The sequence below is a fragment of the Rhamphochromis sp. 'chilingali' genome (genome assembly GCF_963969265.1).
Source record: "Rhamphochromis sp. 'chilingali' genome assembly, chromosome: 4".
In the NCBI taxonomy this organism is placed as follows: Eukaryota; Metazoa; Chordata; class Actinopteri; order Cichliformes; family Cichlidae; genus Rhamphochromis; species Rhamphochromis sp. 'chilingali'.
In genome coordinates, this window is record NC_137948.1 from 16,789,594 (window position 1) to 16,809,592 (window position 19,999).

Consider the following 19,999-nt stretch of genomic DNA (forward strand, 5'->3'; position numbering starts at 1 on the left):
GTCCTCCTTATCTAACTTCTGTGCCAATTGAGGGGGCAGGGGCTTTAGGGGCCCACCAAGGGTAAGCTAGGACTGGGTGGAAGCAGGGGGATGGGGGAAGCGAAGCTGAAACCCATCGAGCTGCTGCCTGAGAGTCTTGGCAGGGATCCAGGGGAATGTTCAATGTGCCGAGGTTTGGTTGAGGCCCCGGTCCCTCCCTCTACTTCATGTTAGCTAATTGGAGAGACGTGGACAGAAGGAGATTGGCATCAGATAGAAACTGACAGAGAATATGCAGGACAAGCAACCATATAATATTCCCATTTCCTGCTCAAAATCAACAGACATCCTTACTCATTATGTAACAGGACTTGGTCCCTACAGCACTAACAAAGCTTTCAGTTATGGCAGTGTAAATCGCACTAGCATGCACTAGCTCTCCCTTCACTGGGGTCATGGCTTTGGTTGATAATCCACGTCAATTCTTACCCCTGAACACAAACTTGAATACAATCAATGAACTTTATCCGTCTGCTTTTACTTTTATTGATGTATGGATGTAAAGTGGTTTTCACAGCTCAATTTGCACTTCAATACATGACAAATTATAACAATAGGAAATAAAAATAAATCATGTTTGTTGGTGGCAAATCAGGTCACCTTACAACACAAAAACAACAAGAACAGTATTAAAAGGTAGGAAGAATAAAAACATATAAAACAAGATAATAGCTGATATGCAAATTAGCATAGTACAGTAGGCACAAACCATTGAAGGCAGCAGGAATGTCATTTTGCAAGTATTTTTCATATTTAAATATCTTTATTAGTAGTTTTCTCAGTTTTTTCTCAACCAATAGCTGCAAGACATTTCTGAGGATTGTTATTGGCCACATAGACCTAGGGTGGGTATTTATTCTTATTAGATCAGTTAAGCCAATTTTTACTTTAAATTAAAAAAAAAAATGGTCTAATGTTTCATTTCACTTTGATAGATGTAGGCTTTTTTTTGTGTCAGAATATCTGTATCTCATCTGCTGTCCAAACAGAAGGAGCTGTTGTGGCTTTTTCTGCCATTCTTTTCCTCTAGGCATTGTTCCTGCATCTCTTTGCAGGCTTGCTTCTCACTTTCAGAGACTGACTGATTGCTTATACTGCTGGCAGTCAGTAAATTGCTGATGGGACATTGTGTATGCCCGTGTGCTTAAATATCAATCTTTTCTGAGTAGAACTTTGTCTTTTCAGCCTTGGGTGTGTGATCATTTGGTGGAAAGTAGGGAAATTTTGGTTAGTCCTCACTTCCTGATATACCTTCAAAGGACTCTTTGTTGGTTAAGTCTCAGTTTATGACTCAGGTTAGAATAACATTTAGGTGTGGGTAAGGTAGCCAGATGTACTAGCTGACAGAGACAAGTGCCACTGGCAATGGTAGAATTGCTGGTACGCCGACAGTGCAGTCAAGCTATAGAAAGCACTCAAAAATAAACACATACACCAACACATTCAGCTTGACAGCTTCTTCTTGAATTCACTAAGCTTTAGCAGTGGCGATGGCAAGGACCAGGCTTTGCTTAGTCTTGTGTATTGTGCTGTTTTTCAGTTTAATGAGCTGCCACTGTGTTAAAGTTTCATATCTGCTTGGCAGAGGCAGCAGCCAAGACTGTGAGAGAGAATTTTCTGGAAGCAAACCTCAAAGCTGTTATTTATAGTACAACTGACTCCTAATATGTGGTTGTTTGACATTTCTTCCTCCCCAGTATTCCCCCCGCCGAACCAAAACACTGCTCTCCAGGGGCCATCTCTTCTTTACAGGTTTTACCAACATACAATATGTATTCCACAATTCACTGAGCAAGCCTAGTCTAATAGCAATAAAGTGCACTGTATGTTTTCATAGACCATTTTGACCACCGGCTGTAAGCAAAGCCGACATGCACTGTATGCACAGGATGCTTACAAACCGAGCACTCACTGAGACTGAAGGATAGAAAACACAAGAAGATTGTTATTAGCACTTACCAACCGTGGAATTTACAGGCTTGTTTTCCCCAAGCTGTTCAGGTTGAGAAAACACAAATGCACTCCCACACACATTTGTGGAGATTAGTTGGGGTGTGTTGCAGTATTAGCAGGTATTGAGGAATTATTCCCCAGGTAAAGGCTGCCTAAAATGTTCCATGTAATAAGGCTCTGGAGAGTCTCATAGCTTCCATAATACGACAGGAATGGGTGGTTTTCTGAATGGCAGCGGTGGCAGATTTACCACAATCTGTGGTCATGAGTCTTGACTCTGTTATTCTCCCCCTGCCCCAAGAGAGGAAACTCCTCTTCCTACTCTTGTGTTTGTGGTGTTGTCTGTAGCCATTCCAAACATGATTCTCCATGTTTTGATTGCTCTTCTTTTTCTTTTGAAGTCCTGTGTCTCCCTTTCATTGTAACGCAGAGAATAACATTAGCACAGTTATCCTCCATTTTTCCCATTCTCTACCAGCCTTGCATTATCTTTTGCCCTCAACCTTATTTTTGCTGTCTGGTTCTTTTGACACTAGTGATCAAGGTGTACGAATATTTCAGCCCCCCCCCCCCCCCCCCCCCCCCCCCCCCCTCAAACTCCACCCCTGTCCTCCAGTCTCTCCTTGGTCTGCCAGCCTCAATAGAGCTTCATTCAGTTTTGTTTCCAACTCCTCTCCAGTGAGGATTCTTTTGGTCTTTGCCCTTTTCCAGCAGTATTTTTTCTTTCTCTGTGTGCCCTGTCTAGTTCTCTGGCGGCTGTCGTTCTTAATTGGTATTGCTCTGCGTCTGCTTTCATCCTCCGCCTGCTCCCTCCCTTTCCTCCATCCCTCCTCCCTCTTTTCTGCATCCCTGGCGGAAGAAGACAGGCATCAGACTGTCTGGTCCCGTGTGTGTGTCTGTGCTTTTATGCATGGTTGGTGTGTGTGTAGTGAGTTTCTAACCTCTTTCCTGTATAATAGCATGTTTCTTGTCATGTCTCCTCCTCTGTAACTTATCCCCACATATAGAGATATTAAGCAGTTGTATTTAGCATAGTAAGAAAGGGGGATCCTGCTTGGATATGAAATCATGAGTTTCCAGTGGTCAGTTTGGTCAGTAGTCAGTTATAATAGTTATAATACACAATTGAGCTCTGCAGTTACAACATGGAGACACATTAATTTTTATTTTTTTGTTGGGTTAAATGCACCTTTGCATTGATTTTTGTCTTTTTATCTGCAAATCTCCATATGTCATTTAACCATATCTTTTTAAGGGGAAGAATATGAGCTGATTGCTGGTTATTGGCTGTGGTGTTGCAAGTCCCTTTAATTTAAGAGAACCTTAAGTGACACACGCTGGCTTTGTAGGTCATTAATGTCAAAATGGGAAATGTTTCCCTAATTGCAGAGTCTTACTGCCAGAGGGGGTAAACCTGATGCTGGGGAGTGTGGCAGAGAGCGATACAGCCCAGAATCACTGCTGAAGAAGTGCTGCTGTCAGCAGTACTGAGAAAGGGGGAGAGAGGCAGGTAATGCAATATGTAGGGTCAACAGAGGTCAGGATGGAAGCTAACTTTGACGATGACTACATAAGCTCAAAAGTCAACTGCCCGCTCTCTGATTTCACATTCACATGCTGTTAGGACATTACCCTAAATGATATTACAGAGTGTGACACATAGGAAATCAGGATAATAACTTTGTTGTTTTAATACTTGGACCTGTTTTTGTCCAACCCTCATAGTGACAGCAATACTTGTAAACAGACACTAGTGCAATCTTTTGTGTATAAAGACTATCAGGAGGAGCTGTAGTAGAAGAGACTCTGTCACTAGCAAATGAAAGGAAAACAAAAATAGTTTCTGTCACCTAAAACTCCTTTGTCCATTTCTTTCCTCCAGTCGCTCCAATTTGTTCCATCGGCAAAGCTTTTCATTCACTTTTTTCCTATTCCTATTCTAGATGTTTATAGCAGTGCAGCATTTTCTATTATTTTCTTGTTAGGTGGCCAGAAAGAGACTTAATACTATACTTAATAATGGTCTCAAATACGGAAGAGAATTAATAAAGAGTAAGATCACTTCACACTGTTGTCAAAATAGAATTTTTTTTGTTGCACATTTATTTGAAGTGGTTTCAGTGGTCATTTTTCACAGTATCGATGCAGCATTATCAACATCACGAAAAAGGAATAGAATATCATTAATCTATTGGTATTGTGTCAAATGTAGAAATCCCAGTATTGAAATTTCTAACTTTCCCACTCCTATCCACAGTGCACATATTCCATACCGTTATCTGTATGCACACTGGATCACACAATCACATCCACACATAATGGAACCCCTATTTATTCCCCGAGGGCAGCGTTCAGTGGGGCTGTTTGATATAACGATATATATCGGATGACAATATAAAAACATCTATCGTTTCATTTTATGCTATCGTTTGTTTCGTGGTGTGGCAAAATAAACTGTTTACGGTAATATTTTTTCATCGTTTTGATGGTCACTGTAGTGGCTATATTAATTTCTTAAAGTACTCTCTTTCTCTTATATGTAAATAACCACACTACTGACGGACAAGCGCCTGTTTTTATGCGTTGTCATTAGTAACAACGACGGTAACACCATCGCGTGTCCGCTTGTTTATGTTCCACATAAACCTTTCACAATAAAGCTCAAGATCCTGTTGAGACTTTTCAAAATAAACAGAATCACGTGAAAGAGCAGATTATTAACGGATTAGAAGTAAAAAAGAGCCGCCAGGTGCTAAAAAATAAACCTTAGACTCAAACGTTAGAACAGGCTTTTACCCGCAGCATGCCGTGTAATAAATACAAAGAAAACGGCGGCCGTTACAACTTATGTCTAAAAATGTATAGTTTCACGCATTAGTTAAAACAGTCGACTCCAGGTAAAGGACGCGCAGCTGGAAACACTTCACGCAAGTCGAGCTGCCCGAGATTCACAGAATTTACAGAAAATGTTAAATTTTTGTGATTTATATCGTTATCGGGACGATAGAATTCTTATATCGGGATATGAGATTTTGGTCATATCGCACAGCCCTAGCGTTCAGTGAGCTGTTGAGATAGCACAATGAAAAATGGGAGTGTTTTGAGTGTATGCGTGAATGTAAGGGAGAAAGGAAGAACAATGAAGCAGGAAAAGGAACAAGGAAGCTAAAATAATTTCCCCCAGGGATCAATAAAGTATTCTGATTCTGATTCTGAAAAAAAAAAATACAGTTGGAGGAGCAGTAATGCAAGATCTGTATGTTTGCCCAAACCCCTTTATATGATTCCTCTTCCGTTGCTGCCATAGAGACATTACTGCACCATCAGACTGTCTCATTGAAGCCTCTCCTGTCTTTGTGATTGACAGCTCCCTCCCACTGCCAGTGGGCAACACAGTGGGAGACAGGCCTTCCATTAGTCTTCTGTTAGGAGAGTTATGATTCATTCATATATTCAGACTTTGATTCATATCCATGCTTGTGTAGGCACTTTTTATATTTAGTGTTTTGTTCAGTTGTGGTCGATAACACACATTTATCAACATTGGGATTTTAACTAATGATTTTTCATCATATTGATTATTATTGTGCTAATTGTTTCACTAAACCAGATATAATGTCAGTCTTATGTATGTATGTGAAAAAATGCTTTATTCCCTTCACTGAATATGACACATGCATTGATGTCCATTGCACTTGGTGAAGCCTAAAAGCATGCACACAGTCACTGCCTGTGTTCTAGCTCATGCCTTTAATAGTTTCCAGGAGCTGTCACTAAAGCTGAGCCAAAGCAAATGGAGACTGAAATGAAGTACTTAGTTTCCCCTGAGCCCTTAGGCTAGCTATCTAGCTAGTTTGGAACCACACTCCCACTAAAAGGAGATCTTCGTTAGAAGAACTCGTGCTTTATTTTGTCTGTTGGCCTTCATGTTTTATTCCTTTTGCTCCTTTAAATCCTTTCCTCTTTTTTCCCCTTGACTCGTTTGTTGTTTTTAAGCCTTCTTGTTCACACTCACTTCATCTCCCCCTCTGTCCCTTTCCTTTTTGTACTCGAGTAGTCCTCCTCTTTCACCTTCTACATTTTAGTTTCTGATCATGAGGGAAAGTGTTTATCACAAGTTCCTGGATTGATTTTTTTGTATGCAGTGATGCTTGTAGATGGAAATGTTGTTGTTTTTTTTTTTACGTTCTCTGAGTGCACTTTGGCCCTGACTTACAAATGGCTCATAAGGAAGGTACTACAAGTTAATGTGTGCTTTTGAACATGCTTGAAATCCCCTGAAATTAAAAAAAAAAAGTAACAGTAATATTGCATTACCATTTAAGTTCATTTAAAGTTTAAAAATGAACAAAACAAACAATTTACAGTGTGGGGCCAAGATGTTTCTGAATAACTCTTGATGTCCAAAGTCTACAATGCAGATCATACCAGTTATAATGTGTAGAAGTATTCCTTAATTGTGCTCTTCTTTTTTTCTTTTTTACTCATCATTCTTTCCCCTTCTTGTTGAACAGCTGAGAGAAGCTAGCAACAGAAGAAAGAGAACCATTTGATGGAAGAAAAGAAAAAGAAAAAACAAGAAGAAAAGACCAAGAAGGAAATTGCTCAGAAAAAGGTGAATATAAAACCCCTATTAAGGCTTTGCAGACATGTGAGTGCTAATCAAGTGATGCTGACTTGTCCACCATTTTTGGACATGTGACAATCATTGTGATGGTCAAGTTAATAACCGGCAAGTCAGACAGGCCTTTGGACCAGTCAGTGACCCCCTGTCACTAGGGAAACATGTATTCCCCAACCTCTTGGTAAAAACCTCCTTGTGGTTGCTAGCATATTGCTGCAGTCTTGTTTTGAGTGGAAGTGGCAGCCTTGTAGCCTGACCAGCTACTCTCTGAGCTGTGCTGAAACCGTAAAAGTGTGATGCACAATGGAAATTTACAGTTTGCCCTCACAATAAAAGTTGCACACTTTGAAACATGTTGGCTGCAACGCCGAAGTACAGCTTTTACTGTGAAGATGAACCCTCTCCATTTCTGGTATATAAAGTACTTCCACTTCTAGCTGGCAAGTATTTGCAGACGAACATGAAAAACTCTAGGCAACCGTGGCCATCTGTGAGCAACCAAAGTACCACCTTAGTTATGACTGATTTCACCAAGCAACAGCCCAAACATCCAGCGACCTAACAAACAGTGATTGTATCATGTCCGATATGTCTCGCACAGTGTGCGCATGACGTCATGTGAGAAACCTCAGTGCTATCCATTACACACACTTTTCTGTTATTAAAATAGATAGGATACTAGCCTTCACTTAAGTTGCCCCTGTGCATGGAGTGGTTTTATTGTAAGTGCTTAATGGTTGATTTGTTGAAATGTAGGCAGCAAATTTCCATTAAAGGACCAAATGACTACTTCTGTTCACTGATGTCTTGAAACGATAGGCTCACCTTATTCGGTAGCACTAGTCGTTTGATTTATTTGTGAACATCATACTTAAACTATTCATTTCCTAAATCAGTTTCTCTTCTCCTCTGCAGGCTGCTGATCAGAAACCCAAAGGTGAGTGTCATGAGCAGACAAACTACACCCTCTCATATACTTCATTTTCTAACACTACATTCCAGCCACTGATGTACATTAATCAGCTCTGATTAATACATAAAGGCACACACATTATTTATGCATTATACACACGTAGCATTTAGCATTCTTGTACACAGATGGACACACACATTTTGCACATGCATGCACAATTGTGCTGTTTGACTCGGCACACACACATGCAGACGCTCATTAGAGCAAATACAGGGGCGTTTTAATGCAGAGTGACGCTCAGTATGCCAGGAGCACCAGGCAGTGAGGCGTGAGGGGACCCAGACAGCTCACTGAGTGTGCTGTAGGTAAAGCGATGGGGGGATGGGCTATAGAAAGAAGGGAGAGGATGAGTGGGATAAAAGAAGCAAATGGTGTTCAGCTGAAATGCAAAACTAAAGGAACAGTGTCCTCATATCCCCTCTGCAATTTCTTAAGATGTTAAAATAGTTTCTCAGCGTTCTTGTTCCTGTAACAAGTTTGTAATTTGGATTGTTTAAGTAAGACATGTATAACGATCTGTACAGCCAATAGATTTGCATGCTTTTGTTTTATAAATAGATTTCTAAATAGAGTTCTACTTTAATGCAGTAGCTTACATCCACATGCATACCGGTATAAAATGAAATATGGAAGCGTTGTGTCCCAGCTGTCTGCATTAAAAGGAATGAACAATTGTTAGTTAAGAACATCTAAAATGCTCCATTGCCTCCATAATTTGCGATCTGCTTTCAAACCTGAATTTTCATACATCATGGACGAGGATAATTATCAACCACACCCTCCCGCTTTGTTGTCACTTAGCAACACAGTGAGGTTATTCCTGTGTTGACACTTAAAAAAATGCTGTTAATGCTAAATACCTAAACTAAAGGTTTCTGTTAATGCATGGTAGTGTTGGATTGAAGATGGCAGAAGATTTCATCCTGTCTGGGGTTTTTTCTTAGTGTGTCTCTTAGCACCTGCACTTTGCCAGTTTGAGCAGCAGTTTGGCCATCTGGGTGAAACTGTGAGGCTTTAACAAAGGTCACCACAGCTTGCCTTGGACTCTGACCTGCCTATTTAATTACCCTCCCTGTGTTTCACTGCACTGTCTGTGAGTTTGACCTATTAACCAAGTTTCAAAGCTGCCTACAAAGCTGAATGCATCCAATTTCAATAAGCATTTAATGCCACTGTTCTTCTGCTTCAGTGAGAGATTAAAATATCAGACTCCTCTAGGGCTACAATTCAATTCAACATTTGTATGACTTCTGCTTGCATAGTACTCAGATGGGGGCTTGTCACAAATATTAACAAAGAACATCAGGAGTGAAGAGGCACATTTTATAGTGGGTTTTCTTTTTTGTACACAGGACATATTCACTGAGATCTTTTCCAGAAACAGTTTGTACTAATATACGTTACTTTCACACATGTATGCTGGCATTTACAACAGAAAATGTATGTTTTGGTCACTGATGACGCATTAAAGGCAAGCAGGACTGCTGCACGTTTATTTGTTTTCTCAAACTTTACCAATGATCCGCATAATGCATTAGACAAGGAGCATGGAAAAGATTATGTTGTTAGGCTGTAGCCGTCCACCTAACCACAGGATGTGGCCAACAATACGTGTCACATGCTGTTTTGTGTTGTGAAAGCCTGCATTGTTTCTTTGTGCATCTTCCTATTTGTCTTCAGAGATCTTGTATTTAAATATGAGGCAATACCTTTTGACCAGTAATGTGTTTTGGCCCTGCAAATCTGCAGCTGTTGCTATTTTTTTTTTTTTTTTTTTTTAAACCAAACCCTCCAATTTAGTGCACTGAAAGTAATTAGATGCATTATATACATGAGCAGAAATGTGCTATAGCCACCGGTGGTGCTCTGAAAAGCATGTTTTACAGCCATCTTCACTGTGCTGCTCAGTTCAGGAGCCCTTTTTACTAACTTGCTTTAAAATGTAGGCACTATATATAAAGCACATCCTGCTACACTGATGTTTCCATTGTTAGATTTGAAAGCCAGTGTGCCAAATAAATGTCTAAATAATGAAAAGCATAGCACAGTCTTCATATTTTCTTGCTGCGCTGTATGAACTGTGTATGTTGGATGTGTGATGCAGCAATTGAAATGCCAAGAAGGGAAGGGGGGAAAACTCTTTTTAGGAGAGAAACCCATGGATTAGGGCACAGTTACGAAGGGAAAAAAGGGAGCGAGAGAGAAGAAATAGGAAGTGTAACGAGCTGTTTTGGTTCCACATAAAAGCAAAAATGAAGAAAGGAAAAGAGGAAGGGAAGTAATGAAGCAGCGAGCAGCAGACAAGTGCCAAAAATGACCGTCAAGAGTCAATGACGACACTAATATAGCAGAGGACTAATGACATGGAGATTTATTTTATGGTGTGTTTAATGAGAGATAGAGAGGGAAAAGGACATGGGATGAGAAACTGATTGCGTTTATGCAGTGGGTAGTCATGCAAACAGACAGATAAAGAAAGTAGGTGAAAGAAGACTAATCGAGAAATCAGGACTTCTGTGAGTTTGCTTATAACCTCCCATCTGCAATAGCTTTTAAAAGGAACGTGGCATCGACTAGAATGAGATGGGTTTTCATGCATGACACTAAATAATAGAGGTGTAAGTGTGTGTGTGTCTGCTCGCGTGTGTGCACGCAAGACCGGGGAAATCGGTATGCGGTAGTGATTTGTGTCTTTCCATCCATATCAGTGCATTCTGTCTTCCTTATACACTTTCAGAAATTCATAGTCACATACACACTACCACTCCCCACCCTCTCTGCCTTTTGCTGCTTTCCTCTCTGCAGGCCTCCCTGGTCCCAGGCATTTCAATTTGTTTGCGGTAATCGATCTCGGCCTGGCGCGTTCATATGTATGAAAATGAGATAAAGCTTCGGCGCACTGGAATTAACTTCTCTGCCCCCTATTAGGCATGGAGCTTCACAGAATGCAAGGTTCCAGGAGGCAGTGTCCCATTGCCCCAACCCACCCCCACTCCCTCCTACACACACACACACACACACACACACGCACAGACAGGCTGGACCTCTGCCTATACAGAGCCTTTCCATCCTCCCCCCTCTTGGTCCCCCAGTACCTCGGAGACGCTGATTATTCACCCCCAGCACAAACGCACCTTCATCACAATCTTTGCTCCTGCTGCAATCACAATCAGTCGATTTGATTGCTACACATATCTACTAACCTTGACAAAAGCATGTGCACATACACAGAGACACAGGGTACGTAGTGAGTTTGATACCCACAGCCATCAAAACGTGCTCATTGCAGCAACTTGGAGCCTTTCAATATGTTTTCAGTGAAGGAAGCTTACATTGTTTAACTGCAAAACTGCCAAGATAATAATGTCCTTGCCAAGATTGCTCTTAGCATGCACAAACACATGTGCGGACATACAAATATGATTGAATTTGTAAGAAAACATGGCCCAAACAGGAAGTTAGACAAACGGAACTCAAAAATACAAAACAAAAAAAAATTAGAAAACTACATTTAGAAACAAAAAGCCACAAGGAACACCACGCTGTGTCTCTTACATTCCTACTCTCCGATAATCAGAAAATCTGCAGTCTCTGTTTCTCCTGCTTGTGTGCTTTTCCCTGATGAAAGGTTGGAAATTTAATGTGCTGTCTGTCAGTACCTCGTTCCTCACTCTCCTCTTTGACCATGCTGTTACTTCCGCCTGTTTCATTACCCTCTACGTGTCCCAGCGACCGCATCTGAGGAGAAACATATTTACACGGTGTCACCATGGTGGTAACAGCATTATGTTTTCAAAGTGGCAACAGACACACATAAACACAAGTGTGTCCTTTTAATACCGCATTGGATTCATTCGCAATTTCACATGCTATTAATTGCGTCAACACAGCTCAAATGGAATTTCATGAATTGCAATCTAATTAGAGGCTAATTTACTTTAACATTTGGGCTGCTTTTTTTCCGCTGTTAAACACATTTCTAAACACTGAATGAATTAATAGTGAATAGCTTGTGAATTACGTCCTGTGGATTTATGACTGCCAAGCATAATTGTTTTTCCTTTACCCCCTGTGTGCTCACCCCACATGAATGTCAAGCGTTAGGGGAAAGTGAGGGATGTAGGAATGGACCAAGGGAAGCGATAAAGGAAAACAAGGGGGACGCTCAGACTTAAACAATGCTCTCCTCCCTCCGTATTCATGTTGTATGATCACTCACAAGCTGCTGACAAGAGAGCCTCACATACCTCCCCCATCACCTTGTTCTCCCCCACCGGAGAGCTGCTTTATGTCAAATACCAGGCAGATTAATAGGATGTATCGAGAAGGATATGAATGACACTTAAGCCTGTTTTTGAAGCGCGAGGTCTATGCCAATTTGTTTGTTTAATGTTGTAAAACTGTCTGGTCTCCCCCTCATATGGCAGCTTGCTCCCCCAAAAAGGTGATCTTGTCCATATGGCAATTTATACTTGTAGCTGACTTACAGTTCAAGTTCAATGATGTCCATAATCACCGTGACCCATAGGTTTGGGAAGCCCAGTTTTAAGTCGGACTTAAAACTGACCTTCAGCAGCCAATACTTCATCCAAAGACTTTATGGGTGCCTCCCATGTATGCAGAATTAATAATTAAGGGTTCTGTACTTGATTGTTTAGATAGTTGGGCATAGACGTCTATGGGGATTGACTTGTTTTTCACCCATGTAAGTGGTCTTTTGTATAAAATGTAAGGCAATAATGTCTGGGACCTGTAGTCATAAAATACCTATGTATGAAAACATTCTTTTGTAGACCCCCAATGAGTTCTGCTCAGATTGTTAAACTGATACTCAAATTGAGCTCCCTTGACTCTAATAACACTAACATTATAACTGGGGCAGACTTTGTTCCTCATTTATGTATCAGCCTTTAAAAGTTTACAAACCTTGAATCACACTATGGAGCTATCAGAGCCAGAGGGATTCACAGCCGATCGTTGCACTCAGGCACTGACCTCGGAGAGAGGTGTAGTGCGATCTCGTTAAGGCTTTTTACCTCGTTTGAAGTTGGCTGGTATTAGGGTTAAAAAGCAAAAAGGGGTTCTTGAGGCCACTCTGTCATAATACTAACAAGCAGGTGAGACACGGCTGAGATGAACCTGGCACAGCCAGAATATGGCGGCACTAATTATGGAGAGAGTGTAGAAGAGGCGTGGTGGGAGAAGGGGTCACAACAGGCACATGGAGGTGCATTAGGCAACTGTCAGTCTCTATAGTAGTGGTCCTTTTATAGGATGGGTGAGGGGTGAGAATTTTCTCTCTCTCTGTGTGGTTTTTTTTTTTTTTTTTCTTTTCTTATACAGACAGATGGGGCTCTCTATAGACACACCCACTTGACCATTTGAGTGCAAAATCGGACCCACGCACATGCATTTGCCTGTAAGTGAAGAGTCATCTCATCGAAACAGCCAAACCTAATTTCTTTGTAGAACCAACGTCTCTTTGCAGAACATTGCCATCTGCTTTATACTCACAATGCTTGTTGATTATATTTAGACATTTATTACACTTGCTATAGAAAGTAACAAATTACAGCAACTGGCGTCTCCAGGTAAACAAGAATATTGTGCCAATTGTGAGAATTGTAGATGAAATGCACAGAGCAGTGTAATGAAAGGAGTCCTGATCAGATTTCTGGGGAGGGACTTGACTCTGATGTGGTGATTGTGGTATTAGTGCCTCTGCTTACATATTGCCTGCAAATTTAGTCTGTGTTCCACTACTTTTGCTAGGGTATAGACATGCTTTCTTTCTTTGCCTTGTTTACATATGCAAAGAGGAAGCACTGCAGCACACACAGTCGAACACAGTTTGTAAAAAGTTATTGTGTGTAATGCACTTTGTAACCTTCCAGGGGTTTTCTTTACCTTTTCTGCTTCTTGGATGTTGTTACATTGAGAAATTTGGCACCGTGTAGGGCATAGAAGCCTGTGCGTTGCGTCTGTCCCTCCCCCCTCTATAAACATGGCTGCATAATAAAGTGGCTCAGCAGACAATAGAAGAGATCTGTGAACCTGCACTGCCTGGCACTAAGCTCAAGGAGCAAATCAGTTCTTTATAATAGCAGATACCCTCTTTTTGTGCTTCATTCGTGGATTTTCAGTTCTATATGTGATTTTGTTATAAACTTCAGTTTGCGGCTGAAGTTTTTTGTTTTTTTTTAATGTTTTTTTTGCAGACTATTCTTAAGCCACTGATCCTTTTGATTGTGTAATTAACCATTTAGTGAAAAGAATGGCTTTAATTAAAACTTTGGTGCGAGGTTGCAGAGAGTCCTTGAGCTGGAGGGTTTAATGGAATTTGCAGGGCACTTGATACAGATGCTTACTTAATTGGCTCTCATTTTCAGGTTCAGTTAGAGGCACTAAGGGCCAGACCACCACATCATAAAAGCCTAAATTTGGTTTTCACAGCACTAGTTGAAGTTTCAAATAGTTTTGTATTTACAATTGCTAGTAAAACAGTTATTTCCAATAGTCCATTTGTCTTTCCTTGCAGTTTTAAAAATTAGTTTCTTATCGAGATATTGTCGAAAAGTTGTAGTTTGATTTTAAATGCCCAGTAAATATGTCTTCAGATTCTTTTAAATCCTGCTTGTGAGTGAATATTTATAAAATGTTTTCTTTTGCTTTTTTGTTTTTTTAATCTGAGTTAGAATCTCTAAGAAAAGATACTGGACCTTTTAGAAGAGCTTAATAAACAGTGAATTATAAATTATGAATTTATTCAGTAAATTTCATTGCCATTCCCAGTGAACCAGCATATGCTTCACTTTCCTCTTTTAATCTTTTATACTTATACACTTATCCAAGGGACCCCCTCCACCTTCCACACACACACACCTCTTATTTTATTTTTTTCTCCTTGGCTCTCTTTTTCTGTAAACCCCCCCCCCCCCCCCCCCCCCCCCCCACCTCTTCAAAAGCACTTAACCATCCATCATGGATTAGGAATCTCTCTGAGCAAAATAAAAGACGTGTCTCATTAAATGTATTTATGTTTGTGCAGGGTAGAGGGGAACAGTGTCTGTACTATTTTTCTCACCTCTTACGCACTCAGACAGCCATTTTTGCGGTCTCATTTTTGTCTGTCTACACACACACACACACACACACACACACACACACACACACACACACACGCGCACATTACTTCCCTCTCAGGAGAGCATTAATTCTCATTCTCAATTCTGATGTACTTATTAAATACAGATTACACTGAGGGTGGTTACACATTATCCAGTTTGGAAGTGTTATAGAAGAGATGTTTTTTAAGCTTCCTTGCAAGGAAGTTTTGACAGCATGATTTAAAAAAAAAAAAAAAAAAAAAAGTTTAATAGTTATTGTATATGTGTGAAAGACATTTATTGTCTTAAAGTACCCTTGTTACTACCACAACAAACAGATTGTATTGTAGTGTGTGTGTGTGTGTGTGTGTGTGTGTGTGTGTGTGTGTGTGTGTGTAGCTAATCAGACAAAAAAAAAGATTTTCCTTTTTGTAACAGAAATGTGGAGAACTGGAAGCAAAAGATGTATAGTAGAAACTTTGGGCTGGAGTTTGAAGAAAGACCAAAGAGAGAAGAAAGAAGGTATAAAGGCAGGTTGAATGAAAGGTTGAGATTCGGAGTGGAAGGATAAGGAAGTGGAAACAAGAACATGGCAAGGAAAAAAGACAGAAACAAGGCATGGGTGAAAAGAGACAGAAAGGCTAGAGATGAGGGATCAAGATGGATAAAGGCCCTGAGGGAGAATAACATAGTGAGCAGTGAAAGACAAGGAGGCATGGAAAAAAGGAATGGCAAGAGAGTGAGTGAGCACTGGGGCTACGAAGTAACTTGCTGGTGGGAAGATGAGGGGAGAAACGGGTGGAAACAGTGGGTAGAACAGAAAGGGAAGGGGGCAGGGCGGCGTGTATTCACCATACCGGTGTACGATTGGCTGAGACAATGTCAGGCGGGCAGCGCTGAATTAAATCAGATGTGCGTCACCAGCTGCAGTTCCAAGCCAACAGCCAACCACATACTGCTGGAAGGGGGAAGGTTCTTCTTATCCCTGTCTCTCTCACAGGCTCCCTCTTTCTCTCTTTCTAAAAACTCAATTGAATTGGATGAAAACAACTATGAAAGTGTCTTTTTGCCTGTATGTGTCAAATACTATGCAAAATATAAAATTCTTACCTTAAATGTGCGTTTGTATGCCTGTGGAATAACACTCTTTGTGTATGGGAAGTGGATGTTTTTTTAATTTATTTTTTTAAAGATCATTATGTTTTGATTTCAAATAAAAATAATACAAATACTTAAAATACTCTCTACAGGAAAAAAACATATATTAGTGAGTGGTTGTAATTTGTATTTCTTTCTGATACAGATCAATGCAAATTCCCCTGCTGTTAGTGTGTTTCAGCAGGTAGGCACCCTGAGAGGGCCTCTGTTTTCAGCTGTGCTTTTGGACAAGCTTTTGGCAGCCACAGCGAATACCTCTGCACTCTGATTTATTTTAACCTCCTATGCGGTAATGTTGGCTGGTGTGTGCATGTCACTGTGTGGTTAATTACTACCACTGCAGTATAGGCCTGCTGTAGGAGTAGTTTAGACTCTCATACCAGAGAGACTGAACCCCTAAATATAGCTGCAAGCAACTATGGTCAGAGTGCAATAACCTTCCAGCGTTTGGTGATCTCAGTGGGCAGTTTGACCCCATCTTATCTGAGTGACCTTATAGTACCATCTCACCCCACTGGAGCTCTTCCCTCTCAGACTCTCAGAGTAAAATTTGAAATTGAATCTAATTTAATTTTAAATTGAAGTTGAACATATTCAACCAATTCACACGTGTAGTATTTTGGCAAACAGGACCTTGAATCTTTTTATCACTATAGAAAATGTTTATTAATTACCAATGCAAAAACATGATTGTCAACACACCCAATAAGGTGAGCGTATTGCATTATATTTTATTATAGGTTTATTTGTGTATTTACATTTATAATGTTTAAATATTGAAAATGTAGGTCTTAAGTGGTTCTCTGCAAATATATTATTTGCTAAGTGACATGTAACTGAGTAATAAAAGCAGTCGCCTCTGTGGATGACCTCCATTTTCACCTTGTTAGACTGCACCTGCAAACTGGTAAGCCTTATTCTGCTCTGCCACCAAAGTGAGCTTTGGTTGGAGCACTGGCCTTCTAGTTCACAGCAAATCTCAGTAGCAGAACAACTACTAGAGTCTGTCCAACCAAGGGACGAGACCCTCTTTGGGCAAAGAGCTGAGTGATATTGGGGAATTCCCCAGCAGTGCCCTGACTAGAGAGAATGCAAAGGTAGGGAAGGACACAGCACATTTTTTAGTTTTAAAGGGACATGCCAGGGTGTTGTCCGTTAGTAAATCAATCACATGGGTTTGTTCTTTGACGAATATAAAAATATAACATTAGTTGCCAAGTATAGATCTCAGATAATGAGTTGCGGCCACAGCTCTGGCCTAATGTAACTAAAATGAGCAATTTTCTTTTTGTTTTATTTCCTCCTGTTAAATTCTAAATTTTGGAGGTACACCGGATAGTTAAAAGAAAATGTTTGGATGCAAATATTATTGTAAAGTTTTTCTTAGCTTGGTCGCAATATAAGAAGATGAGATCACTCAATTATTTTTAAGTAGATAGGCATTTGCAGCCAGTAATGATAAGAATAAGAAATTCATAACTAATTTAATTAACTAAGTAATAAAGAAAGAGAATGTAAGTAAATACAGATAATAGGATATTTGCAGCTTGGACTAATTAATTTCTATTCCATTTATTTTTCATTCGAACAAACTGGCCATCCTACCTCTACAAATACAAGAACTGTCTTTCTGTCCCTCTCCCACTCCCTTGAGTCAAGGCAGTCTCAGCTGTTGTGTAGAATGGTTGTGTCTATCCAGGGACTATAGAAAATAACATCATCAACTATTCATCATGTATTTTCCCTTGGACCAAAAAACTGTAATTCACAGCAGCTATTGAGTTACAAGCTATTGATGTCAGTATGAAAGCAAATATTTCTGTGCAGCAGGAAATTGTGAGGTAGAGTACTTATACATGCTACAGCCACAGACTCACACCAACAAGCTGCTCAGTTCCCATGACGATAAAGAAGTGTGTAATCTTACAGCACCCTGTAGAGAAAACTTTAGCAAAGCCAATCTGTTTGGTTGCTGACTATCCAAGTCCTACTAATAATAACACCTTTCAGGCTAACACTCGATTAGATGGCTGGCTGGTCAGTGTAACCACAGGGAAAGGTTCAGACTGAGGCCAAACCAGCAGGGAAGGGAAACGTGTGTAAGTGTGCGTGTCTGTGCTGGGAAAGGAAGAGATAGAGAGGCGAGTTTAATTAGGAGAAAAGGAGGTATCTCGTCGTGTTTGTGTGTTGGTGTTCTTTCAGCAGAAAAAATCTGACCTTTTCATAGATTGCAACTGGGTCAGTAACATATGCTCAACAACAGGCTACATGAGGCAGTTAACTTCAGGTGATAGTTCACAGGAGAAGTGCAGAGAAAAGGTTAGATTGCTCACTACCTGGATAGTACCATAAATAAAATGAAATACACTGAATTTACAGAAACTGCATGAACATCTATTTTTAGTAAACTGTCTTTAAAGCTTTTTTCATCAGACTTCAAGTGTCATTAATTGTAGTTAAGACCATTAAATATGCTAGGATATAATTTGATAAGATGACAAGTTTAATGTGCTGGCATGCTGTGGGCTATACATATGGCTCTGTTAAAAAGGTTGACAGCTCTCTTATAAAAAAAGAATAGCTCTATATTTTCAGCCTTTTTCAGTGTTGGTACTGCCCAGACAAATAAATATCTTCTGCTCTGTGTAGTATTAATAGTGACTTAACCCCGACATTAATACCTTGCTACCTGCATCTGTCTTTCTGTGTGTGAATGCTTGTGTGCCCATGTATTGTATCTGTCCAGTGCCAGAGCCTGCTCCCACTAAGCCCAGTCCCGGCCCATCCCACCACCCCGCCAGCCCCACGCTGCCCCTCTCCTCCTCCTCCTCTTCTTCTGGCAATGGCAAGCGCGCCTCCTGCAGTAGCCAGCTCCTGACTCAGACTCCCCCTCAGCAACAGTGCCAGTTGTCCTCTGCCAGTGCTCGCTACCCACCCAGAGAGGTGCCCCCGCGCTTCCGTCAGCAGGAGCACAAGCAGCTACTGAAGAGAGGCCAGCCACTGCCAGCAGGAGCCCTCAGCACTCTCACTCTCTCCTCCTCTTGCTCCTCTTCCTCCTCTTCACCCTCAGCATCTTACTCTTCTTCTACGAGTACCAGCAGCACTACCACAAACTCTACCACGTCCACTGCGAGCAAACACCACCAAGGTTTGTGTCAGTCCAGTAAAAAACATTGCGGCCAAATGGCTTTCTCATATAAATATATATATTTTTTAGTGGTTGCTTTAGGGTGATGTTGTGACTTTTGTCCTTGTTAGATGTGCATTTTAGTGAGTTTAAATAATACAATACATATACATGATATACAAAAACCCTCCTAAAGCATTCAGGAACCATTATCCATCTTGGGATGGATTATGAGAGAGAGATGTTTGCATTTGTAGATGTAACTTCATTTCAAACTTTGCATCCTTTTTTCTTCTTAGAGACTCATAAGAAAAGCAGTACTGGCAATACAGTAAAAACAGTGATTATAATTGCACTTTCTCTGTCAGCAAATGTAATGACAAGACTCGCCACCTAAAATTTTGTGGGTAGACTGACCATATTAAAACGGGCCTCAGACTTTTTTAGTTGATTGCTGCTTTTTCCCCCATTTCCCTTTGTGGCTATTCTGAAGTAATGAGGTTCTGGTACTTGGATGCATGTTTTCAAAGCATGTCTGTGTTTTCTACGTGTATTAGTGTGAATAATGATACTTATAACGGTGACAATTATGTCTTTTTTTCTTTCTTTTTTTTTTGTAATCAAAGGCCATCTGGGATATTTTAGTGTTTGAAGAACTTGGTTAAGTGGTTTTAGCCTTGTGCACTGTTTTTAAAATCACCAGCGGTAGGCTTTTAACGAACTCTTTGTTGGCCCTGAAGTTCACTAATGTTGAACCTGCCTTGAGGGGCTCATTATACAGTGGTTTGTGTGTATTTGTAAGCAAGTCACGTGTTCTTAAATCATGGCCATTTATATCAATATTACAACTATATTTCTCTGGTTTTGGACATGAGCATTTTTCATACAGTCACTTTTTATTTTTCTTCTATTTATTAAAGGAATCTTAACCATCTGTTTAATGTACACAGATGCAAAAGTGAGGGTACTTCTCATCCTCCAACGTAACAAGCCGTAGCTTTGAAGACACAGATGTGAGG

General features: G+C 40.4%; 1 protein-coding gene across 4 annotated transcripts in view; it reads left to right on the plus strand.

Moving 5' to 3' along the window:
• The window catches only part of tnrc6c2 (trinucleotide repeat containing adaptor 6C2), a 152,851-nt gene that overhangs the window by 104,900 nt on the left and 27,952 nt on the right, over positions 1 to 19,999 (plus strand). For 2 of the 4 annotated variants that reach the window (XM_080879963.1, XM_080879962.1), the window contains 3 exons: positions 6,507 to 6,607; positions 7,532 to 7,553; positions 18,600 to 19,001. In XM_080879963.1, the coding sequence (XP_080736089.1) occupies positions 6,545 to 6,607; positions 7,532 to 7,553; positions 18,600 to 19,001 (487 nt within the window). In that variant the 5' untranslated portion in view covers positions 6,507 to 6,544. Of the gene's footprint in view, positions 1 to 3,462; positions 3,503 to 6,506; positions 6,608 to 7,531; positions 7,554 to 18,599; positions 19,002 to 19,999 lie in introns of those variants that run through there. The other 2 variants (XM_080879964.1, XM_080879965.1) reach the window with 2 other exon arrangements.